At 42.7% G+C, this 26,015-nt stretch overlaps 1 protein-coding gene across 3 annotated transcripts in view; it reads left to right on the forward strand.

The window, feature by feature from the left end:
* AFF3 (ALF transcription elongation factor 3) overlaps positions 1-26,015 on the forward strand; it is a 576,751-nt gene that overhangs the window by 517,500 nt on the left and 33,236 nt on the right. For all 3 annotated transcript variants that reach the window (XM_047069771.1, XM_047069769.1, XM_047069770.1), the window contains 4 exons: positions 5,625-5,811; positions 13,662-14,765; positions 19,943-20,067; positions 23,295-23,496. In XM_047069771.1, the coding sequence (XP_046925727.1) occupies positions 5,625-5,811; positions 13,662-14,765; positions 19,943-20,067; positions 23,295-23,496 (1,618 nt within the window). The remainder of the gene's footprint in view (positions 1-5,624; positions 5,812-13,661; positions 14,766-19,942; positions 20,068-23,294; positions 23,497-26,015) is intronic.

Consider the following 26,015-nt stretch of genomic DNA (forward strand, 5'->3'; position numbering starts at 1 on the left):
AGGTTTCTACACTTCACTCAAACTGGTCAAACGACAATACCAGTAGATTGTGATAGGTTATGTATAATGTAGCACCTAGAAAAACTAAAATTTAAAATCTGTACAAAGAAACGAATTCAAAAACACTGTAAGTAAATCAAAATATAATTCTATTTTTTATTTATTATAATTCTGTTCTACTCCAGTGGTTGCCAGAGGTAGGGGAAGGGAGGGTGGGAGAAATGGGTGAACTATTATTTTTTAGTTTAAAAAAATTTAAATATATATAAATATGTGAATTTATATATATTTATATATATACACATACACACATATATTTAGTTACATAATTATAGATATATGTAATTCTAAAACAGAGATGGTCAAAATTATGAGAAATTTATTATGGCTGAGGTTTATGGATAGACCCATTGAGGTGAAGCAGAAGATCTGATTGAGGCCAGACTGTGAAGAGCTTCAAAAAGCCATGTTTACCAGAAGACTTGTTGCTGGTGGTATAGCAGAGCAAACAAAAACATTTTATACAGAACCAGCGGTCCTATCAGTTTTGTATTTTGGAAGATAATTTCAGCAATGTTGAACCTCCTGTGCCGTCTTTTACCATTTTCACTTCTCATAATGTAGTTATAGTTTTAGACTAATTAATATGAATAAAGATGCTATCAGAAAAGGAATATTGTTGCCAGGGCACTGATCACACTTTGGAAATCAAGCATTTGGGAATCAGTACAGAGTGTTGAGTGGGAAAGGGCTGTCTCCTCTTCTAAAATACCATCATCTGGCCAGTACAAGTGGAGTGGTCACAGGAAGTGAGGCACCCTGCTAGGCATCACGGCTGTCCACACGGTGCCAACCAGGCAGAGAGCCTTTCACATGTGAGTTGAAAGCTTGTGACAACTTTGGGTATGTATCCAGGCCCCACAATACACTTGGCAGGCATGAGCACCCTTCACTGTGAGATCCGGGATTTGTCATTTAAGTTGCAGATCTTTTCTTTTACTGTCCTTCAGACTTCACCCAGGCCAGATTTGGAAAGGAATGTGTCACTGCAGGGAAAGGAGGGAACACAGCAACAGATCATTTAGAATCAAGCTGAGACTCTCTCAAAGGTGTCTTTGGTCTTGACTGTTCACAAACCAGCAAAACATTGCATAAAATCAAAATATAAAAAGGAAATAAACCATCCAAGAGAGAACTGTGCTTAAATTATAGCAGAAAAAATTTAGAGCACATTTAAAGCAATATTCTCTGAAAGGAAAAAGTTAAAATCAGAAGATCAAACAAATATCCATTGATAGATGAATGGATCAGGAATATGTATCTCTCAGGAAGATAGGTATATACACACACACAGACATATATATATATACCCACATACATACATATATATACATATACACACAATGGAATATTAGCCATCAAAAAGAATGAAATCAGGGCGCCTGGGTGGCTCAGTCGATTGAGCGTCCGACTTCAGCTCAGGTCATGATCTCGCGGTCTGTGAGTTCGAGCCTCACGTCGTGCTCTGTGCTGACGGCTCATAGCCCGGAGTCTGCTTCGGATTCTGTGTCTCCCTCTCTCTCTGACCCTCCCCCGTTCATTCTCTGTGTCTCTCTGTCTCAAAAATAAATAAACGTTAAAAAATAAAAAAAATAAAAAGAATGAAATCTTGCCATTTGCAATGATGTGGTCAGAGCTAGAGTGTATTGTGCTAAGTGAAATAAATCAGTCAGAGAAAGACAAATACCACATGATTTCACTCATATGTGAAATTTAAGAAACAGATGAACATAGGGGAACAGAAAAAGAGAGAGGGGGGAAGCAAATCATAAGAGACTCATAACTATAGAAAACAAACTGAGGATTGCTGGAGGGGAAGTGGGCAGGGGACAGGCTAAATGGGTGATGGGTATTAAGGAAGCCACTTGTTGTGATGAGCACTGGGTATTATATTTAAGTGATGAATCACTAAATTCTACACCTGAAACCAATTTTGCCATATATGTTAACTGACTAGAATTTAAATACAAACTTGAAATTAAAAAAAAATCCTATGGTAAAAAAAAAAAAAGAAAGTTGGAGGATCACAAGAGGTGCTAAAATCCCTTTAAATATTTTCTTTTGGAGCGCCTTGGTGCCTTAGTTGGTTAAGCGTCTGATTTTGGCTCAGGTCATGATCTTACGGTTCGGGAGTTTGAGCACCACATCAGGCTCTGTGCTGACAGCTCAGAGCCTGGAGCCTGCCTCAGACTCTGTGTCTCCCTCTCTTTCTGCCCCTACCCTGTTCACACTCTGTCTCTCAAGCATTAAACATTAAAAAAAAAAAAAAAAAAAAAAAAAAAAAAACTTTTTTTTTAATTTTCTTTATTGGAAAAGAGAGATTATAACCCTTTTGAAAGGTTAAATCCCTTTTTTAAACTCATTAACCCAATGATAGATTTTCTCTATTGATTTTTTCATTCAGTAATCACATGTAAATGCCCCATTATGTCCCAGGCACTGTGCTAAGTTTAATGATGCAAAGACTTTTATTCCATTATCTCAGTAATGTTGTCACATCTGCAGACTCAATGGCACTGTCTTCCTGAAATGACATAGAGGTCAAAAGCTCTCCTAAATATCGTCCAGGGCTGTGTCATCATGTCAACTGATCTGTGTTATCATTTTAGGAAAAAGTTAATTTTTAGTTAAGTTCATATTTTTTTAATATCTTTGGTATGGAAACATGACAACTAGTTGGCACACTAACATGCTCAGTTTGCAACTTCAAATATGTTAAGCCTGAAGTCTTCTTTCCAGAAGGTCTTTCTGGTACGTCTTTTTCCATCTTCTCGATTCCATGACTCCCAAGAGCCCTCCTAGTTTAACTGCTCTCAGCCTTCTATATTAATATTAGTCTGCAGTGATGACGGTCCCCAGCTTCCTCCTCTGTTGTGCCCCCTCCCCTCCCTGCTGCAGCAGCCCACAGAGACAAAGCAGCTTCCTGCATTCATGGCTATAACATTCGTTATGCCAGGGCCAGATCGACTAACTGTCCCTCAAGGACCTGCACTAAGACTAGTTACTGGAGCAGCCTTCATGGAGGTTAGAATAGTTATCTTGATCCCTCAGCTGGAGCCATGACAGTCTTTCCAGGCTCCCATCCTTGACATGGATTGTTTCTGGTGACATATTCTCTACCCAGACCATTGAAACATGAATATATTTGATTCTGACCCCAGAAGCATGGTAAGCCTCACAGCCTCACAACCAAAGCACGAAGGAACACCTAAAAGTCCTGGCTGTCTCAACTGTTTTCAAAACAAATAATAGTTATGCCAGTAAAACTGTCATTTTAAGTGAATTTCCTAATTTAAGGAAGGAAAACATAAAAGCATAAGGCTTTTCTGCCCGTCTTCTTCAGATCAGAGATTCTCTCTCCTTGGGCTAGTATGTCTCATTACTCCAGGACAGCAGTCATAAAAGGAAGGCAGCATGGTAACTGTTTAATGGACATTTTCTCAGAAATTAAAGTGCCGCTTTTCAAAAGACAGTCAATCACTTTGTGGTGCAGGCCCCAGGGAACTGCACACACATTGCTGCTTCTGCCGCACACACAACGCCCAGGTACACACAGCACCAGCATCACATGTTTTTGTTGTTTGAATTAAAGCAAGTAGAATGTACTGCTCAGTGATCAAAGCCTTTGACCATCATATAAAATCAATCAAAATGCTCTTTATTCATCATAATTTCCCCATCTTCAGCAAATGCCATTCCAAAGTATGGCAGGGAGACCTATCTCTTTCTTCCAATATGTGTTGCTTTGGGGGTTTGGTTTTTGTTTTTGTTTTTGTTTTGAGTTTTAAGGTTGGGGGTTGTATTTTGGGGAAGTGGTATTGTTTAGTTGTTTGGAGTTTTTCCCCCAGTGTTTTGGGGGCCTACTGACAAACTATTATGGATCTCAGATGTTCATGTTTGGTCAGGATCTATAGCCTTTTTTGTTTGTTTGTTTTATGACCCCACTGATAGTACCCATCTGTACAGGAAAAATGGATTTTGGTTCATAAAGAAAGAAAGAAATATTACAGCCCTTTGATCGTTAACTTTCCCTTCCCCACCTTTTTCTAAAGATCCAGGATTCCTCCCTCAGCACCAGACACGAACGATAGTCTGGTAAAGAAACCACTACAGCTCAGGCGAGGCATAAATGTGCCTATGTTGTCTGATGTTGAAGAATTTTGTCAGACAGTAGGTACAGACCATGACATTGGTGAAAGAAATAAAAACCACTAGGGAAGGTTATGTTCCAGCTCCATTTTCCTCGAACCCTGCAGTTCAAACCGATGCCTCTATTTTCCGCTGTATCCTACAAGATAGTTGCTTGTCATTCTTCTAAAGAAGCAAGGCTCCAGCGAATATTAACCCCCCTTCCTGCCCCCATGCTGAGGATTTATGAGAATCTGTCCTTGGGCAAAACACTAGTCCAGGATTTAAGGGGTGGGTGAAAGGGTCCTTCACCTTGTCCAGGCTGCTTTGCACTTAAGGCCATAAACGCTGACAAGTTCCCCCACCCCTGGCCTTCACTAATGTCCAGTCCTGATGAAGCAGTATAGTCACAGTTGGAAGTGGCCAGCAGATATTTGCTGACTCAACATTCAAAAGTGATCACTGCATTTCATGGGTTCAGAATTTGACCTCAAAAGAATAGATTCAGGCATGTTGCAATACAGTTAATAAAGGACTTTGAAGATGTTGAATATGATGTGAGTACTGAAACTTTCTTTTTGGCTCGAGCACTCCTTGGGTGCATATGTGCTCTTTGAATTTTTGTGGTTAATTACCATTAGAAAGTGTCAATTTTTCCTGTTGTCTTTGAGTATATAATGACTTCTGGCAAATTTCAGAATGGATATGAATATTGAGCATAAATTTGAAATGCTATTGCTATAAGCCACTGCACTGGGGTTACATTTTAAAATCTGGAATATATAAAAATGTGTAAGGGATGGATCTTTAGTTCTTTAACAAAGAGTTCAAAGGAAAGTTACTGTTTATAAAGTAAGCCAGCTCCTACAAAGACTCCAGCAGTCAACTCCATGGGCAGGAAGAGGTAGGAAACAGGACTATAACTTTGATGATCCCACAGTCTCCAGAACCTTCCAGCAGGCCATGAAAGCACAGAGAAGAATGCTGTGCCCTTCCTCATAGCCCACTTCCTAAAATAAAGCAAACAGACATTTTCAATCTTCACAAAATATTTCAAGCATTTTGGATTTCCTTGCGTTTTTGTAGACAATTGGATTCTAGAGGGTGCATTTGCAAAGCCATTCCCAGAAACAGTCATTCTGAAATGACAGCACCCTCCTTTCTAAAATGGCCACCAAATAACTAATGCCAGGCTATCACGGGGCACCAGCTTTCATTCCCAATTATATTTTTATATACATATATTTTTTTTTTTTAACCATTAGGAGGCCATTGACCTGATGATGGCCCTTCATGTTCCAGGTGATGGTTGACAGACGTGCAGCCTGTGTGCTTCTTCTCTCCTTTGGTCGAATGACAGCTTGCTCGGTGGTGTTTCGTGTTTGCTCACTTGGTTTTCCTTCCCTCTCCTTCCCGGGGGCCTCGTGGGCTGGCAGCGCCGTGGTCCAGCAGGCCAACTGCAGAGCCTCTGTGCCTTCCAGCAAGGGCAGCAGCAGCGGCAGCAGCAGCGGCAGCAGCAGCTCCTCCAGTGACTCAGAGAGCAGCTCGGGATCTGACTCGGAGACGGAGAGCAGTTCCAGCGAGAGTGAGGGCAGCAAGCCTCCCCACTACTCCAGCCCGGAGGTAAGAGCCTGAGCCCCTCCCGCCCTCCGCGTCTCTCTCAGTGAGCACAATAAATCCCCTGGAGTCTGGTTCTCACACCTCCCGCCCTCCCCCACCCCACCCCTCTTCCTCAGAAAGCGGGACTGGCCTGGAGGCTACCACCGCTTGGCAGCCTGTCAGGGTTTGTTTGGGTTCATCATCTTCCCCACTCTGTCCCCTCCTCACAGTTCTCCTAATTACAGAGCTCCCTTTGAAGTACAGACACTTCGTCTTTCATTGTCCAAAAATCTCTATCTCAACTTTCGGTATGCTGTACACATCACCGCCTGGAAATAACCTCTAGATCAGGTCTCCCTAATAACTAGGAGGCAATAACTAGGCAGGGCAGTTCACCACCTGGGAAGAGTGACCACCCATAAATCAGGGGCAAAGGAGTGTTATGGATTAGACATGCTTAGAATCCTACCTTTTGGCAGTTTGTCACGGATTAGAGGAACAAGGACTATAAATATTAATAAAACCTTCTTAACTGCATTTTCTTTGTGAAAATATAAAAAGAAAAATTAGCATCAACCTACAAATAATAATGAAACCTTTTATAGCTATGATGAGTATCTATGTGGAAAATTTAGGTGCCTCATATAAAAGCATTATAAGGTACCAATAAAAACCACTGCTATTCCTACTTTAAAGGGGAAAGGGGGAAATTAAAGAGTAATTCAGTGCATGGAGATTCTCGAGAGAGGGTTGAAAGCAAACTTCTCAAGTCCCTGGAACTGTAAGGGTAGACTTTGATTGCTAAAGAAAGAATAAAATACAGTTTCTCCTTGGGTGTATAAACATTTGGCATTACCATGGATCATAGGATTTAAGTTTTTTTGCCTACAGCCCTCTGTACCACTTTGGGGCCCAAATTTCTAAATAGGCTCTGAAATAAAACCGAAGTCACTTTTGCAAACCCTGGCAGTGAAAGGGGAGCACTGCTAAGGGCCTGCACAATCTACGTTGCCTGCTTTGTACCTGTGACTCACGACATCCTCACACCCAAAAGCGACTGTGTTTTTATCTGGAGTTCATAGACTGGCTCCTAAATTCCCTCAGGTTTTTCCCCTTCCAGTCTCCTCCTCTCAGGAGGCTAAGGCTTTTTGCAGAAGCATTGAGAATTTCCCCTAAGTGCTCATTTCCTATAGTACCTTTCTGCCCTTCACTGAGATCTCTCCATTCGTCCCAAAATAAACCATCTCTCCATCTCTCCTGCCTTTTTCTCTCCTTTTCATGATGCTTACCTCCTCCCCCATCTCTCTCTATTTCTGTCTCTGTCTCCCAATATAACAGGAAGGCCCTTAGCAACATCAACCTATAAAAGCCACAGGTTGATATAACCCTGACTTTCCCAGAATCTAAATTGTTATTCCTTCTTCATAATTTCATTCATTCACTCACTCATTTTGTTCATTCCACAAATATTTACTGAGCATCTGCCAAGGGGCTTAGCTCTGGAATACAGCAATTATCTGACAGGAGAGGTCCCTGTCTTCAGGGAACTGGCATTCTAATGGGAGTAACTTGAAACAAAAAAGTACAGGAGTGAAACAAAATAAGGAGTTGAGAAGCCATCCTAATGCTATAATTTGTTGAGAAATTCCAGAATATTTAGTTTTAAGAAATAACTAGGTACCAGGGACATGGCAAAGGGCAGTGGAGATGCATAAAAAGTGTTAGTGTCCATGAACAACCCTTCCTCCAGTCTCTTTGTGACTTTGAAGGTTTAATTCATGAATGTTGGGTCTTATTTTCATGCTGAAATGTGAATCCTGGAGCTTCTGGATGAGGCTAAACCTCATCTAAGAGAGGTACAGTTATAAAGTGCTTGGAGGAAATTCTTTTTAAATGTCACTGAGATAATTACAAAGACTTGAACTTCTTGGTGATGAAAGGAAGCTCTCGTGGAGGAAGCTTCCAGCAGCTATCCAGGGCCCCTCACCAAGGAAGGGAGCACAAGTCTACTACAGCAGGCCTAAAAGTTTAAGTTGCCTAAAGCCACAGAGTTTCAACTCCCTGCTTCTCTGTGCAGAGGGAATGCAGAAGTGACAAGCTATGTATTAGCCACGATGCCTGTTACTGCTGTCTGCTGGAAAGGAATGTATCAGTTGGAGTAAAAGTAAGATTTAACATTTTCCCTGAGATGAATACAGACACACACCCTTTAAAAATAAAATGAGTCTGCAGAATGAAAATCACAAAGATAGGAGGTAGCATTCTATGGCTGAACCTCCCCAGCATCTGTTTTTACTGTGACTTGGCTGGCCCACGTCATCTTAAGGAGGGCGGTGAGATTCCTTTTCCTGAACCCCACAAGACAATTGGACTCTGTATATCCACACGTCTCACATTCCACTGCACAGACAATTCATACGGCTGCTTTGAACAAAATGCTCCTGGCCATCACTTACCTGCTGGTACCATCCTGATGTGGGAGTACAAGGAGGCATGCATGATGGTCCAAGGCACCTGCATGCTCCCCTTCTACGTGCCAGCACGGGAAACCCACTGGGCCCAGCTAAGTTTCATCTGAACTGTTCTTCATGGCTGTGGTTGTAGAAAGGCACTTATTTTACATTAATCACCATAGGTAATGTCATATCTGCGGCTAGCACGGAGGAGCCGCTGTGAACAGTGTTTCCATACTACAGATCCCCTTTCGGTAGCCTGATATTTGCTTAGTTGTTCTAAGCCTAATTTCCTTCACTTGTGTTTTATCTTCTTTCCTGGCATGGTGCATCCTTTCATGTGTGAGCTTTCCAGGGGGAAGCACCTTCCCCCTCAGCTAGTACATGAGCTCCCTAGAGCGGTATTCCACAAGTAATAGGTGTCACATGGGAAAAAGAAACCCCGGTCACATGATTTTATGGAGTGTCAGGATAAAGTCGGTTTAACCCATCTCTTTAGAGCAACACCCAGCCCTTAAATATTGCTCATGTAAACTGTTTTCCATTGTGGCATTTCCCAAACTTATCTGACCCTGAAAACTTTTCTTCATGGAATATATGAACTGAATGCACATTTTGGAAAATGCTGCCTTAGCTTGTTCCTAAAAATCAACAGAAATGTTGGGGCGCCTGGGTGGCGCAGTCGGTTAAACGTCCGACTTCAGCCAGGTCACGATCTTGCGGTCCGTGAGTTCGAGCCCCGCGTCGGGCTCTGGGCTGATGGCTCAGAGCCTGGAGCCTGTTTCCGATTCTGTGTCTCCCTCTCTCTCTGCCCCTCCCCCGTTCATGCTCTGTCTCTCTCTGTCCCAAAAATAAATAAACGTTGAAAAAAAAAAAATCAACAGAAATGTGACACAAGTCACTCATTGATTAAACAGGCATTTCCTCAATTAGGCATCTGTGGGGTCCATGGCAGCGGGTGCTATGAAGGATGTAGATGAAGCAGGAACTAAAATCCACAGTGGAGAGCCTGTGCATGAATCAGAAGGAAGATTAATCAGGAAGGAGAGTCATGACCGAAAATACAAAGCAGCCAGCAAGCAGACAGGCACCACCAGGCAAAAACCCTGAGGAAGTCGGCCCGCAGGAAGTTAACCATAGTCACCAGCAGACCAGTGGATGAGGGCCCTAAGCCCTGAGTTTTTCCTCCTCCACTGCCACTCAGCTCTTCACCATTGAAGCTTCCTTGGCCACAACTGCCTTATCCCAAAAATGGCAGGTATTCCTGTTCTGCCTAATCTGTAAACCTGTTCTGAGGAATAAATGATATAATTTGAGTGAAAGCTCAATGTAAGTGGTTCTTATTAGGAGCAAAGCACAGCAATTGGCCTGCCTAACCTGTTACAGACACTGCAAACAATACAAAAAAAAAAAAAAAAAACAGAGTCCAGGTCCTCTGAAAGAAGTGTTTGGCTTTGTTGAAGACCCAAGATGCATACATGTGAAATCAATATGAACATCACAAGACTATGCAGTTAAAAAAAAAGACAAAACAAAAACAACAACAACAAAAAAGACTATGTGGTTGAAGATAATAAAGGCCAACAGGTATTGCTTGGAGTGGTGTTCTCGAAAAATTAGATCTAATTCTGTCATTTTAGGTTGAAGACCAACATTTCTCAAAGGAATGAGGTCCCCCTTTCATGAGGCTATGCCAGTGAGTAATGGGAGATCAGGCAAAGCAGAGGATTAGGTCTAATAAATAAACACTAAAAGTTTTTATTTGAGTAAGTGACACACAATGTTACACTAGTTTCAGGTGCACAACATAGTGATTTGACAAGCTTAAACAGTATGCTATTGAGAATCTTTAAACTTAAGCAAATACGGGTTTAGTCTTGGTAGTGCCTGGTAGCTTGCAGCCTTGGACATGTCTCTTAACCTCTCTGAGCCTCATCTACAAGTTAGGGGTGATAATATTTCTTACTTGTATGGATTAGATTAGATGATATCTGTAAAGTGGGAGGCACATTGTAGTTGTTCAGCAATGAAAGATGACTGTGAGATAATAGATGCCCTTGAAAACCAGCCCAAGGCATTTGGATTTCCTTTGAAAGGCAATAGGAGGTCATTGTAGATCCTTAAGAAAGGAGGTGTGAGTTAGCGATGTGTTGAAAATGGTACTTTAGACTGATGTTTTCAGCGGTGGAGTGCAGGAAAAAAATGACACTAAAGCACATCAGACAACGGGCCCATACTAAATTTATGAAATTCTCCCCTTCACTGTTAATGCTCCCATCAGGAAATTTTAGTGCAACTCTCCCCATGTGCAGCTGTGCTTTTGGCCATAGGCAGTTGTCTGTGTTCTCTGACATAAGACACGTGGGCTGTGGAAGGCTCAGGATGGTGGGGTGAGGGTGAGGTAGACGTAGTGTTAAACATGGTGGCAGGACCAGTGTGAGTTCATGCTCAGCCATAAATGTTTTTACCTTCTCCCAAAATGTGTCCCCTTTCTACCAGAGGCCCCTTCAGCATCCATTAGTATTGACCGTGTCCCATGACACTAGGGAAGCTGAGGCACACAAGTCACTGACTTGCCAGTGGTCACATAGTGAGGGAAATACGGGGCAAGGAGGAGACACTGTCAGAAGCCATAAATTGTTTGCCACCACATGAGCTTTCAGCCACACTCAGCTAAACCCAGGGAAGGCGAGGGCTTCCCACTGGCCACAAAGCTGTTCTGTGTCCTGCTGTCCTGCTTTCTGTCTTGCATGCATCTCCCACAGTATGTACGAGGTGTGCTCTTAGGGTTCCTGTGTTCCCTTTCTCTGGAGAAGCCAAAATAAGGTGAGGTCAGAATTTATGCAGAACAACCCAGAGATGCAAAATGATAACTTTTTGTTCTTTTGCATCTTGCTGTAGAGCCCTGGTCCTTTTGGTACATGAAAACCAACAAAGCAAAAAGTCAAGTCGAAGGCCAGACTCCTCATTGAGGCCATGAGGGTTTCACCTCCCACACCTGTGTCAGGGCGAAGCCTCTCCATCCTCACTGCCCTGGGAGAGGGGCCCCAGATTCTCATGCTGGTCCCTACTGAAATATCACTCGTCCTTCCCAGTCTCTGGAAACCTTGTGCTAGTGTTCCCCAAAGTGCAGTTGGTCTCATCTATTTTGGGGGAACCAGCAGGATGTGTATGGTCCCTTGCCACAGCTCCAGTGCCTGGTGCCCACTCTCTGTGTCCTCTCATCTTGGCCCCAGGCTCCTCTGGCCCATCGAAGGCATTCCATGTCCTAAGCTATGTCCCAGACTCCCCCAGCCCCAGCCGGGGACAAGACTGCCTGCCCCACTCCCCTCAGATCCTTGCAGCATGTGCTTATGCCCCAAGTTCCGCTCTCAATCTGGACCTCTCTGTTGAAAGACAAATTTTGACTCATAAAAGCAAGCTTTTAGAAATTATTATGTTAAAATTTTTTTTAAAAAAAGTTTTTCGGGGGGCGCCTGGGTGGCGCAGTCGGTTAAGCGTCCGACTTCAGCCAGGTCACGATCTCACGGTCCGTGAGTTCGAGCCCCGCGTCGGGCTCTGAGCTGATGGCTCAGAGCCTGGAGCCTGTTTCCGATTCTGTGTCTCCCTCTCTCTCTGCCCCTCCCCCGTTCATGCTCTGTCTCTCTCTGTCCCAAAAATAAATAAACGTGGAAAAAAAAAATTTTTTAAAAAATAAAAAAAAAAAAAGTTTTTCGGGGCCCCTGGGTGGCGCAGTCGGTTAAGCGTCCGACTTCAGCCAGGTCACGATCTCGCGGTCCGTGAGTTCGAGCCCCGCGTCAGGCTCTGGGCTGATGGCTCGGAGCCTGGAGCCTGTTTCCGATTCTGTGTCTCCCTCTCTCTCTGCCCCTCCCCCGTTCATGCTCTGTCTCTCTCTGTCCCAAAAATAAATTAAAAAAAACGTTGAAAAAAAAAAATTTTTTTTTAAAAAAAAAAAAGTTTTTCGCCTGCAAGGAAGCCTGACTTGCTCTGGACTTTAGCCAATCAAATTTGAAATGCAAAATTAAGCAATGTCTTCTTTTAGTCTGGGCTAGAAACTGGTCTCCTGAAACAATGGATGCCACAAATTCAGAGCATGGGAGGCCACAGGGAAGGAAAAATACATCACCTTAAATAGTGAAAATATTTTCCCCATTTCACTTTTCACAAATTGAAAACACTCTGGCTAAAGCTTTACACTTACCAATACACCTATTTTCTATTAATAATCATAGATACTGGATATTGGACTTTTATTAGAAATCAACAGCATTTATTCCCTTTTTATAAGCCATAACCTTTTCATGAGCCATAGATACCTAGAGACTTGAATGAAAACTGTAGACCTCTCTCAGAAAAATGTATCCACACAGCATTTCATATTCTGTTTCAGAGCATTCATTGACTCCCTGGAACCAATCCATGTGGCAAAGTTTAAAATCTATAATGTCTGTGATTTGCTCTAAGTTAGCAAAACTGTGTGCAGGAGAAGCTTCCACCATCACTTCTGTGTCTGAAACACTTCCAGCGAAGTGGGACAGAAGCAAGCTGAAGATGGACTAACCAAGTCCAGCTGCCAAAGCATATGGGGCACACAGAGTTCCCTTTGAATCAGGAGCTCTCTACCACTAAACAAGCCATCTCCCCAAAGTTATAGCTTCTACTGTTAAATAACTGTGCCCTACTTGCCTTCACCACGTAAATCATATGTTAATTGCTTGGGATTATAGGTTCCACTTAGCCCCCTCTTTTTTTTTTTAATTTTTTTAAATGTTTATTTTTGAGAGTGAGAGAAATAGAGCATGAATGGGGGAGGGGCAGAAAAGGAGGGAGGCACAGAATCTGAAGCAGGCTCCAGGCTCTGAGCTGTCAGCACAGAGCCTGATGTGGGCTCAAATCCACAAACCGTGAGATCATTACCTGAGCTGAAGTTGGACGCTTAACCGACTGAGCAATCCAGGCACCCCTAGCCCCCTCTTTTAATTTCCTCTAAATTTTTTAGTCTTAACAAAAAATGAGTGCTTTAATACTCAGGGCCCCCAAACTATTCCCCAGTTAACTTTCCTTGAAATCTCAAGTCTAGGTATGTGTGTATAATTATAAGAAATACACATTGTGTAACACTCAAAAGTGCTGGAAATGGGTTCTCATTAAGCACGGGGCTCTCTCCTTATTTTTTCCAAATACTCTTCATACTACTGCACTGACATACTCAGTGGGACAGAAAAGGGCCCCCACCCCCCCATCCTGTGTGCTGATGCAGCTTCACTACACACACCAACTGCTTCCGTTTTCCTTCTGCTCACAGCCCGTTGTTTTTCTGCGCACACACCTAGGGGGTAAGTGAAGATTAAAAACAGCCAAGCCCGTTTTAAGTAAGTCTAATAAAAGATGTTCTGTTTATTGCCGGTTTTCTGCTTTTAGGCCGAACCAGCGTCCTCTAACAAGTGGCAGCTGGATAAATGGCTGAACAAAGTTAATCCCCACAAGCCGCCTATCCTGATCCAAAATGAAAGCCACGGGCCAGAGAGCAATCAATACTACACCCCGGCCAAAGACGAAGTGCAGGACTGTGGGAAACTTCCCGACGGTTGCCAAACCAGCCTGAGAGAGAAGGACCTCAAGAGCACCTGCAAGGAGGAGCAGAGGCCAAGGACAGCGAACAAGGCCCCGGGGAGCAAAGGAGTGAAGCAGAAGTCTCCACCTGCGGCCGTGGCCGTGGCCGTGACCACAGCTGCCCAGCCGCCCGCTGTACCCGGCACACCCGCCGAGAGCGCACCGGCGCCTGCGCGGAGGTCTGTGGGCAAGAAGCCCACCAGGCGCACGGAGAGGACCTCTGCCGGCGACGGTGCCAACTGCCACCGGCCCGAGGAGCCAGCAGCCGCCGATGCGCTGGGGGCAAGCGTGGTGATCCCCCCGGAGCCCACCAAAACCAGGCCCTGCGGCAACAGCAGAACGAGCCACCGCAAGGAGCTGCGCTCCTCCGTGACCTGCGAGAAGCGCCGCACGCGGGGGCTGAGCCGCATCGTCCCCAAATCCAAGGAGTTCATAGAGACAGAGTCGTCATCTTCGTCCTCCTCCTCGGACTCAGACCTGGAATCGGAGCAGGAGGAATACCCTCTGTCCAAAGCACAGGCCGTGGCCGCCGCAGCCGCCGCCTCGGGGAGTGAGCAGAGACTAAAGGAGGCTGCCAACAGCATCAGCAGCGGTGGGGGCCCCCGGGCCCCCGTAGGCTCCATCAACGCCAGGACCACCAGTGACATTGCCAAGGAGCTGGAGGAGCAGTTCTACACACTGGTCCCTTTCGGCCGGAATGAACTTCTCTCCCCCTTGAAGGACAGTGATGAGGTCAGGTCTCTCTGGGTCAAAATTGACCTGACCCTCCTGTCCAGGATCCCAGAACACCTGCCCCAGGAGCCGGGGGTCTTGAATGCTCCTGCAGCCAAGGACGCTGAGAGTGCACAGCCCAGCCATCCATCTGACACTCCTGCCGAAAAGGCTTTGCCAAAATCCAAGAGGAAACGCAAGGTAGGCCTGGGGCTGAGGGCATGGCAGGCAGGGAGGGCTTTCCCTTGTGTTGTGAGTTGTGGGGAGGTGTTAAAGCCCACATGGGCTGCTGGCCCGCAATGTACAGGCAACAGTTTTATGTGTGTCCTACTCAACAAACTTTCCTATAGTACTTTGTATATGCCACATACTTATGTACTTGACACAGATTAACTCAGTTACATCCTTAGAACCACTTGATGAGGGAAACACCATTAATATCCCCATTTTATCATTATAATTAAGCCCTGTCCCACTGCATGGTGAAGTGGGCATACAGAAAATCTTTATCAAGCATGTGCAGAGGCAAGCTCGATGCTGGGCCAGTAGAAAAGCTGAACACATGGTGAATCCCACCCTTTGCTGGAAGTGATAGAGTGGCATTGATCAATCATGGACTATGAAGCCAAATAGCTTCATAGAATTTAATGCTGTGACTGGGGTGAAACATGAAACAGAAGTGCCAGACACCAGGCTGTGGGTGGATGTGCCCAGTGAGAGGAACATTAGTTTCAGAACCAGCAGCAGCTGCTCCCAGTAGCCTTGACCAAGGAGAACTCTGGGGGGGAAACGGCCTGGGAACAGGTCCCTGAAGAGGAGGAACACTGAGTAATCAGAGAGGATGATGTGGCACCAAAAAAGGGAAACAGGACGAACAAGGAAGGCATGGAGTAAGAAAGGTGGCTCGAGTGCAGGGAGAGCTGGATACACATCTGGAAGCAGACCCAGATATTCAGTAGTGTTTGCAGACTTTTGAGGGCAGGAATAACGTAATCACAAATTAAATTAGGACCAATTTTGAGGAGTTTTATCTCCTCCTGTTACTGTTACCTTCAAAAGTAACTTGAGCCACAGCGAAAAACAACATGGGTAACAAACCAAAGATTGCAATATCATGGATGGTTCCAAATTTAGGACAAAATCACTAACAATATCTAATGTACATATGTCCCCACAAGAGATGCTATTCTAAGCACTTTGTACATATTATTTAGTCCTTGCAACTTTATAAGCCAAATATTTTTGTCATGCCCATTTTATAGATGAGGAAACTGAAGCTCAGAAAGCCTAAAGCATCTTGCCCTAGGTTCACGTAGGTGATAAGGGGAAGAGCTAGGAATGAACCCAGGCTGTCTGGCTCCAGGGTCTTCAAATAAAAAATTAGTCTGAGGTTTGTGTAGTAGTTTCCCCATAGGGCCCCTGCCCGGAAGGGCTCTATACATTTAATTCTTGCAGTTGTCATCTTGAAATTCATTTTATCTCTGAATTTGTGTTGTTAAGTGAAGTGCAGTGGAACAGTAGAGCATGACTGGGGGCCCATGGAGCTGTGACTCACATGTGGTCCCCACCTCCTGCCTATTTCCACAGGACAGGTTCTGCCCAGCCCTTTGGCCCCTTTGCATTCCAAAGTTAGCAAAACTGCATACAGGGAAAGTTTTCATCATCACTCCCATACTGAAATACTTCTGGCAACATGGTGAAGCATGTCCAGTCCTCATCTCCTTCCAGGACCTGTGCTGCACCCCCAAGTCCCCAGAGGCCAAGGCACAGGTGCAGTGATAGTCAGGGTCAAGATAGGCATCTCACCCAACTCTAATCCAGGGCCTGAATGGTCTCGGGGGAGAACTACAATCTCCTAGTGGTTGCAGGTTCACCTTGGGTTTGGCATTGGACTGTGGAAAGGGGAAATGCCTAACTGGACATCCCCATCCCTATATAACTGGCAGGCAGGGGGGAACCTCTACTGTTGGGCCACGCACATGCATACAGTTGTAGGACCGGCCCCAGACACTTCAGTTGGCCTGCACCCCCTCAGATCCCCATGCCTCAAGGAACACAAGATGAAATGATAAATAAACACCACCATGATAGGTCAAGAGAGAGACTTTGACACCCAGGGAAATGTTTTCTACTTTGATACTTTATCACATTACTCTTTTCTTGCTTTTTTTTTCAGTTTTATTTTTGGAGGTATACTTGACATAACATTATATTAGTTTCAGGTGTATAATGCAACAATGCAGTTTTTCTAAATATTGCAAAATGATTATCCCAAGAAGTCCAGTTAATATCCATCACTATGCATAGCTACAATTTTTTTTTATGAGAATGTTCTTGTTAACTATAGTCACTGTGCTGTAGATTATATCTCCCTGACTTATTCATTTTATAACTGGAAATTTTTACATTTTGACCTCCTTCTCCCATTTTCCCACCTCTTACCCTCCACCTCAGGCAACTACCTATGTATTCTCTATATATAAACTCAGGCTGTTTTTAGTTTGGGGTTGTTGTTTTTTTTTTTTTTTTTGATTCTACATTTAAGTGAGATCATATGGTATTTATCTTTTTTTCTGTCTGACTTATCTCACTTAGTAAAATGCCCTCAAGTTCCATCCACATTGTTACAAATGGCAAGATTTCATTTTTTATGACTAAATAATATTCCATTGTACATATAGTTACATATAGATATAGATACACACACACCCACACACACCCCACATCTTCTTTATCCATTCATCAATTGATAGACATTTATGTTGTTTTCACGTCTTGGCTGTTGTGAATAATACTGCAGTGAACATGGGGTTGAATAATATCTTTCTGAGTTAGTATTTTTCCTTTTCTTCAGATAAATACGCAAGGTGGAATTACTGGATCATATGGTAGTTCTAGTTTTAATTTTTTGAGGAAACTCCATACTGTTTTCCACAGTGGCTGTACCAATGTGCATTCCCACCTACAGTACAGGAGGATTCCCTTTTCTCTACATCCTTGCCAACACTTGAGTTTTTTATTTTAGCCATTCTGACAGGTATGAAGTGATCTTACTGTGGTTTTGATTTGCATTTGCCTGATGATTAGTGATATTGAGGATCTTTTCATTTCTTTGTTGGCCATCTGTATGGCTTCTTTGGAAAAATGTTCAGATTCTCTGCCCATTGTTTAATTGGGTTGCGTTTTAGCAATCAAGTTGTGTAAGTTCTTTATATGTTTTAGATATTAACTCCTTATCAGATATATATTTACAAATATCTTCTCCCATTCTGTAGGTTGCCTTTTTGTTTTGTTGATGGTTTTCTATGCTGTGCAGAAGCTTTATCACAGTTTGATATAGTCCTACTTGTTTATTTTTGCTTTTGTTGTCTTTTTGATGTAGTTGGCACCAGCCTTCTGGGTAAAAATAATCAGGTGACCTTACCTTCTCAGTACTTCTACTTTCTTCGTTTGTGAAGTAGTGATATCTTTGCAGAGGTGGTATAAGGTTCAGACCATATAATTCAGTGATGTAATCGTCAGATAATTCAGGCCATATAATTCATATAATATGAGTTAGCTCGCTACTTCCCTACCCCTCTTCCCTCCTGTTTCCCTCTAGATACTCCACCCTCCCATTACATGTTGGATTAATGGGTAAATGGATAGACTGATGGAAAGAGAGAGAGAGAGAGAGAGAGAGAGAGAAACATAGTTATATAAGAAATGTACACATCTAGATGGGGCGCCTGGGTAGCTCAGTCAGTTAAGCGGCTGACTTCGGCTCGGGTCATGATCTCGCGGTCCATGAGTTCGAGCCCCGCGTTGGGCTCTGTGCTGACAGCTCAGAGCCTGGAGCCTGTTTCAGATTCTGTGTCTCCCTCTCTCTGACCCTCCCCCGTTCATGCTTTATCTCTCTCTGTCTCAAAAATAAATAAACGTTAAAAAAAAAAAAGAAATGTACACATCTAGAAATTGATAAACATATATTGAAAATACATATAGCTGTATAAGCATACATAGAGATATGCAGAAAGACATACAAATTCTATAATATTCTATATTTAAGTAATTTTATTACTCATGGCCTTTTTAAAAATTCTTAACTTATGAAATTTCATTTACACTAAGCCTGACACCCATCTCTCCTCATAAAATCTAATGAATCATCATTAAATACAGATACAGAGAAGTGAAAGAACATTTTCATAGCAATCTTCCCTAAGCATTTGGGGTATTAAGACCCCAGTACTGGGACACTACAGACCCAACTACCAAAGGTGCAGAGTCCAGCCCTGCTGGAACCCTGGAGCAGAAATGGAGATTCAGAGCTTTTGTTTGGGCCTTCCCTGGGTACAGTTTCAGTGTGAGCATCTGGGATCCTGTGACAGAGGCTGTGTGACAATCCCAGCTAGAAAGAGGTCAGAGTCTTTCTATCTTGGAAGCCAGTGCTTATCTCCTGGAAAACACTGCTGAGAGCCCTAAATATACTGTTAACTGTGTTTCTACTTTCTCACCAGCAGTGGAGCTTTGTTGAGTGCATTTGCCATTGCACCCTAATACACATATAAACACGATTGTGGAAACAAGAATTCAATCAAAATACTATTTTCTAAAAGGGTACATTAAGGATTGTAAGATGTCATGGATAGTAATTGTTCACTAGAATTAAGACACCAAGAGGTAACAACCTTTGCTTGAAATTCATAAAAGCCATTATGGCATTAAGCCCAGGACACGGTTGTCATACTTTATTCAGATACCAAGAAATGCCAAAATGAGAGACACTGAAGGTGCAGTGTCAATTCAGAACAGGTCTTTTTTGGGGCACCTGGGTGACTCAGTCGGTTAAGCATTCGACTTCGGCTCAGGTCATGATCTCACAGTTGGTGGGTTCGAGCCCCGCGTCGGGCTCTGTGTTGACAGCTCAGAGCCTGGAGCCTGCTTCGGATTCTGTGTCTCCCTCTCTCTCTGCTCCTCCCCCACTCATGCTCTGTCTCTCTCTCAAAAATAAAGAAACATTAAAAAAATATTTAAAAAATAAAAATAAAAAAAAGAACAGGTCTTTTTTGGAGAGCTGATTCAGATGTGTTGATGGTAGACCAATTTTCATCATTCACATTGTTCCCTCCCTAATGTTGACCATGGTGTCACGCTCTTCCTGTCAATAAACTGTCAACAGTAAAACTGACAGGTTTCATCCTTGTTGGTGGAGGAACTGACTGGGAACCTAGAACAGAGGCAAGAACATTGTAACCATACTGCTGCTTGGGATACTCTTCCAGAGAAGCCGAGTAAGCTGGCCTCCCGGGAGCCCTCGCTGTGTGGAAGGTTGTGATGGGATCTATTATGATCCCTTGAAATCCAAAGCTGATTGGTTTTTGCTTATTCCCATGCAGTGTGACAACGAAGATGACTACAGGGAGGTCAAGAAGGCCCAGGGAGAGAAAGAGAGCTCTTCACGACTGACTGCCTCTGCCAATAATACTTTATCCGCAAACCACTGCAACATGAACATCAACAGGTATGCATGTTCCACTGGAGTTACAGTGAGCCAGAAGGATCTCTGGGTCTGAAAGTCATGTATCATATTGGAGGAGAGTCCGATTGTTCAATGACTGCTCTGGTCTGGGTCTTTAGACTTGATTCTCCTGATTTAAACTAAGGCTAATAATTATACCTGAATGTGTGCTCATGTCACAGCCCCATGTACAGAGTCAGTACTTCTCTGTAACAAAAGACCGGTTACTAGTTAACACTCAGTTCTGTACTCTCAAAGACACACTTTCCCTCTGAAAACTCAGTAACTAAATTTTCAAACCATGATTTTAATAGCCACTAAACCTGTAAGAACAGTAAGCTTATTATACAGAGGGACAACGAAATATAAACTTTGGTGGAGTCTCTTGGATATAGACTAAAACTGTGGCATTAGACAGGATCTGTGTCTCCAAGGTTAAACAGCACCCAGTCACTTCTTTAAAGGGGTTCCAGATGGACCCACTTTGCACCAAATCCCCTCCATGACAAATGGCTTTCTAGCAAGGCAAGGTCCCTGATATTTATTAGAAGTGAGTAGCTTATCATCAGTCATAGAAGCTCTTTCCATTTAGAAATACCACAGCTCAGAAACCACTTTTCCTCTGCTAAGACACTCCTCACTCTCCCTGACTGTGTACATGGAATTTTTAAGGGGAGATTAATGTTTCAGCACAACACATAAAAATGTAAACTGAAAGGTTAGGAGAAGATGTAGAGCAGTACTAAAACTCGGAGAGGAAATTGGAGAGCGAGGGCACACGATCACCGGCCCACTGCAGTGTCAGAGTCACCTTGGGAAGGAAGGCGAGGACTCTTGAAGGTCTGAGCAAGAGGGAGCGTGCAGACGCGAGCTGGCCTAGTCCACAGTGCTCTGTGCCTAGCGGGTGGTATCCCAAAATACTGAGAAAATGCAAATGGGGGACGTGTGGTTCCAAAATGTCTTAAATGTGTGATATGGTTCTATACATGCTTCTTTCTTAATGCACTGAAAATCTTTCTAGCAGATCTAGTAACTGCCATGATATCTAAGTAGCGATGAATATAAACAATATTTCAAGTTGTCTGCAACAACTGGAACATGACACAAAAATGTCTGTGATTTCTCCTGATGACACAATCACAGGCATTGCTAATAATACTCCTGCTAAACCACTACTCTGGAAATGTTCAGTTTCAGTGAGAAGTTAATGAAAATGAAGATGTAACTTTTTCCATCCAAGTTCACAAACCCCAGGAACTCTTGCTCTAGAGCCTTTGCCTGGCAGAGCCTGCTGGCTCTGATAGTTTTATTTATGATACATAATGACACTTGCATATAAAAGTGCTTTGAGTTCTTTCTAGGAAAGGTGGTCAATGTACCTCTGGAGTAAGGTGATCACCTATCCCAAAAAGGATATCCAAAGAAAGCTTTTTTGGTCAGCTTGAATATGTAAACTTATAATGATGAAGAAATAATCCTATGTCCGTGACAACACTTAATGTAATAATTTAGTTTTCTATGAGCATTTAAAATCACATAATATGAAAAATAATAGAAATTTATAAACATGACTTTCTTCACTCACATGTCAAGACACAATTATATATAGACTGGTCACATCTATCTTCAGCATCAGTGTCTTTGTCATCATCAACTGAGCCACTTTTGACTTGCCCGAGGGAGTTTTCCAGAACACATCTTCTCACTTCTGCCTTGTTAGATGCATGGTATTTTTTGTACTAGAAAGCTATCACCAGAAATTCTACCCCTACACAGATCTATTTGCATAACACTAAGAACCTCGTTACTTTAACATTAAGAACCTTGGCTTTATTATCTGTTCTAGAGGCCTGTGTTTGTAATTTCTACACTGTGACCACCAACTAAGGAAATTGCTTTTTGAAGTGACTTTAATGGCTTGTTTGCAGTGATAGCCAACACATGCAATTAAGAAGTAATGACTGCAGGAATAGTGACTAAGTCTTTGTTAAATGGATTTACCTTTTTTTTTTTTTTAAACTGGCTTTGTCAAGTGACTTCTGTGAGCATCCCAAATTAACAATGTTTGAGTTTATTTCAGGTTATTGTATCTTTCCTCAGTTTTTTGTTTTTTGTTTGTTTTTTCTTCAGGGCAAAGTAATGGAGAGAGCCCTATCAATATAACATACATTGCAAAGATTCAAACACAAGTGACTCCCTTTTCTGATGGTTAATTGGGGGGGGGGGGGGGGAGTTCTATTCAGACATAGACAATAGTTTCATTCTTTTTTTTTATTTTTTGTTTTAATTGAATTATAGTTGACATACAGTGTTATGTTAGTTTTAGCTATATAACATAGTGATTCAACATTAATGAATGCTCATCATGATAAGTGTGGTCACCATCTGTCACCATACAAAGCTATTAACAGTGTTACTGACTTTTTATCCCCGCAACTCATTTATTTTATAATTGAAAGTCTGTACCTCCTAATCCCCTTCACCTATTTTACCCACACCTCCCACCTGTCCAACAACCACCAGTTTGTTCTCTGTATTTATGAGTCTGTTTCAGTTTTTTGTTTGTTCATTTGTTTTGTTTTTTTAGATTCTACATGTAAGTGAAATTATATGTATTTGTCTTCCTCTGGTATAAACAATTAGTTCTGAAGATAAAATAAGGAGCTAGGAATCAGAGAATGTAATTTTTAATAACAATTTTCTATTCTGTGTTTATTTGAATCAATGCCTGCTTATCCCAGAAGCCTAACAATTAAAAGTTGGCCTCATATGCTTTGCAGATTATTCTGTGATTCTGTTATTCTCCATATAATAATTAGTATAAGCTCAGGTGTTAGCAAAAGTCCTTTTAGAAGTAGACCGCTTGTACATCATTTGATTGCCTTTCCCATTACTTGCTGCTTAGGCTTGTCAGGAAAACAGTAAGTTGTTTGTTGTGTATTTTGAGATCCTTGGATGAAATACTCAGAAAATGAAAATCTTATTATTCTTAGTCATTTAGCACCAGAATTATTATTCATCCTGATAAGACAAATAAAGAAACAATGAGTAAAATTTACTTATTGTCCGTTATGGTCCTAATGCCATAAAATTGTTTCCTGGTATAATAATTCCCAATAAACGCCTTCCTACCAGCAGGTTTTAAATGAGAGGTTTGGGTCATATATAAAACATTTACCTTTCCCTGTGCTGACTGTGTGACATTCCATTACTGTGATTTCCTTTTTCAGCTTGGCAATACCAATAAATAAAAATGAAAAAATGCTCCGGTCACCCATCTCGCCCCTGTCTGATGCATCTAAACACAAATACTCCAGCGAGGACTTAACTTCTTCCAGCAGATCAAATGGCAACGGTTTGTTCACTTCCGCCTCCTCCAACAAAAAGCATAAGGCTGAGAACCAGCTGCAGTCCCATGCCGGAGACCTCACAGTATGTTCATTCTCTTCCTCTCCCAATAAAAATAAAAATGAAATTGAGCACACCCCTATACTCATCTGTCTTTAGCCCAGCACAGTCTAAACACATGCTTGAGGTCCCTCAAGAATTCCTAAATGCTGCTCTGGGAAGGCCTGGTGAATGAGCACACCCCTTTACCCCTTCCCACAGAGAACTACAGAAGAAGAAACCAGAGGAGGCATTTGAAGCCTCTTTTGCTTAAGAAACCTCTTTGCAGGATTTCATTTCCCACTCTAAAAAGAAACAGCCCCATAGTAATACTACCCCAGGACAATGTAAATTGGGAGTTTGAAACCAACCAACCTTTTTATTTGGAAAGATTCCTTACCCCAGGACAGAGTGAAATCTGGGACTGAAACCCCAGGCCAAAACTGTGGGACTCCCACTCCACCCTTGGTAACTGGTAAAGTGGCTGCAGTATGGGACCCCTCCCCCACCCCTTTTCCAGTGACCTTCTCAAGGGTGATTCCAGCTGCCTGCACTCCCCTGGAGAACGGTGGGGACTTGGGTCCAAGTCTGTCTAACTTCGTATCTTAGTCAAAATGTGATTTGGGGCCAGTTGCATCATCTCTCTGAGCCAGTTTCATTTGCGAAATGGTGGCAGAAAGATTTAAATGAGCCAGTACTATCTGAAGAACCAGACACATACAGATACCTATGCAACTAACACTACATGTTAGTTCCTCTTTTCTGCTACTCCACTTAACAGCTGGTAGCCCTGGATCATGCATCCTCTGGGGCACATTATTTAACTCCAAACTCTTCCCCGAATTCTCTCAGGTCACCATGCTATGAAAACCAGTGGGGCTTTGTGAGGCAGGGAGAGAGATGAGACATGAGAATAGGGCTGTTCGAAAAAAGGTGGGGGAGGCAGTATTTAATGTTCTATCTCATGAATTAAAGAGGTAAAAAAGTTGGTAGTAGGTCTGTCAAGAGCCAAAATCTTGTAACATCAGGAAATTAACCCACTTACACACCCTTATTTGGGAGCAATTATCTTCAATTCTAGGCTCAAAGAATCTGAGAAGACCCTACTAGAAAAACCTGGAATAAAAATAAACCATTTCAAATTAAAACACAAACTTATCTAGATCCTAACATAAAAGCAACCATGTCTAGAGAATTGTAAAATAATTACAGACTTTTACCAAACAGACGTTTATTGAGCAAGTACTTTGTGCCAGGCACTGTGTCAAGCAACGGAGATCCAGTGGTGATCTAACAGATTCAGTCCGTGCCTGTGTGAAGTTCACAGTCTAGCTGTGGAGATTATACACATCTATAATTACTGTCATGAGTGCCACAAGGGAAATGCAGAGTCCTAGGTCCTCTGACAACAAAGACGCTTGCTCTACACATAAAATCAGTCCATATTTAAAGAAGCATTTGTACACACTCAACACATTTTCATTACTTCCATTCATCCATTCGTGTTGTGGGTATCTGTAGTTTGTTCCAGAAGAATCCACTTGAATTTCATAACCAAAGACAGTTGCTTTATTATCCGTGGGTCTAGCACAAAATAGGTGTTCTATAAATATTGGAATCCCTAGGGAATATGATTTTTTTTTTATTTTTCCACAAATCTATAGTGTTCCTTTTAAAAATACATTTTAAATAATTTCTAGTTATTCCCTTTGGCTTTTCATGCTCTTCACAGACAGCTAATGAGAATCAGTCCATTTTGTGACCTGAATGACTTCTCTTTTGCAAGGGTATAGCTCAGCAGTTCTGAAACCTTGGTTCCTGGATTAGCATCACCTGGAACTTGCTAGAAATGAGATGTTCTCAGGCCCCACTCCACACATCTAAATTAGACTCGGGGTCAGAGGAGCAGCTGTCTGTGTGTTGATGGAACCCCCTGATGATTCTGATGCAGAGTCACCTTAGAGAACCACTGGTCTGGCCAACTGGGGAAAGAAGGGGCTTGAGTCCTAAGCCCTAGACCTCACCCATAGTAGTTATTTGAGCTTGAGCAAGTTACTTAACTTCAACCAGCCACAGTTTCTGGATCTGTGAGAGTGGGCCACTAAGAACTTCCCTTTTGTAAGCTCCATCCCTAGCACAGAACCCAACACGGGGCTTGAACTCACAACCCTGAGATCAAGACCTGAGCTGAAATCAAGAGTCAGAAGTTCAACCAACTGAACCATCCAGGCTCCCCAAGAACTTCCCTTTTGATACTGTTATAAGAATGACATTTGAAGGATGCCTGGGTGGCTCAGTCAGTTAAGCATCCGACTTTGGCTCAGGTCATGATCTTACAGTTCCTGAATTCAGGCCCTGCGTCTGGCTCTGCACTGACAGTTCAGAGCCTGGAGCCTGCTTCAGATTCTGTATCTCTGTCTCTCTGCTCCTCCCCTCCCCTCAAAAATAAATAAATGTTAAAAATTAAAAAAAAAAAAAAGAATGACATTTGACAACACACATGAAAGCCCTCACTCAGCATGAGAACTGGAATGCATGTATTTCTTTTTCTGTATTTAAACAAA

Source organism: Lynx rufus, unplaced genomic scaffold, assembly GCF_022079265.1.
Source record: "Lynx rufus isolate CCGP_SWC_20201006 ecotype Redwood Valley unplaced genomic scaffold, mLynRuf1.p SCAF_8, whole genome shotgun sequence".
In the NCBI taxonomy this organism is placed as follows: domain Eukaryota; kingdom Metazoa; phylum Chordata; class Mammalia; order Carnivora; family Felidae; genus Lynx; species Lynx rufus.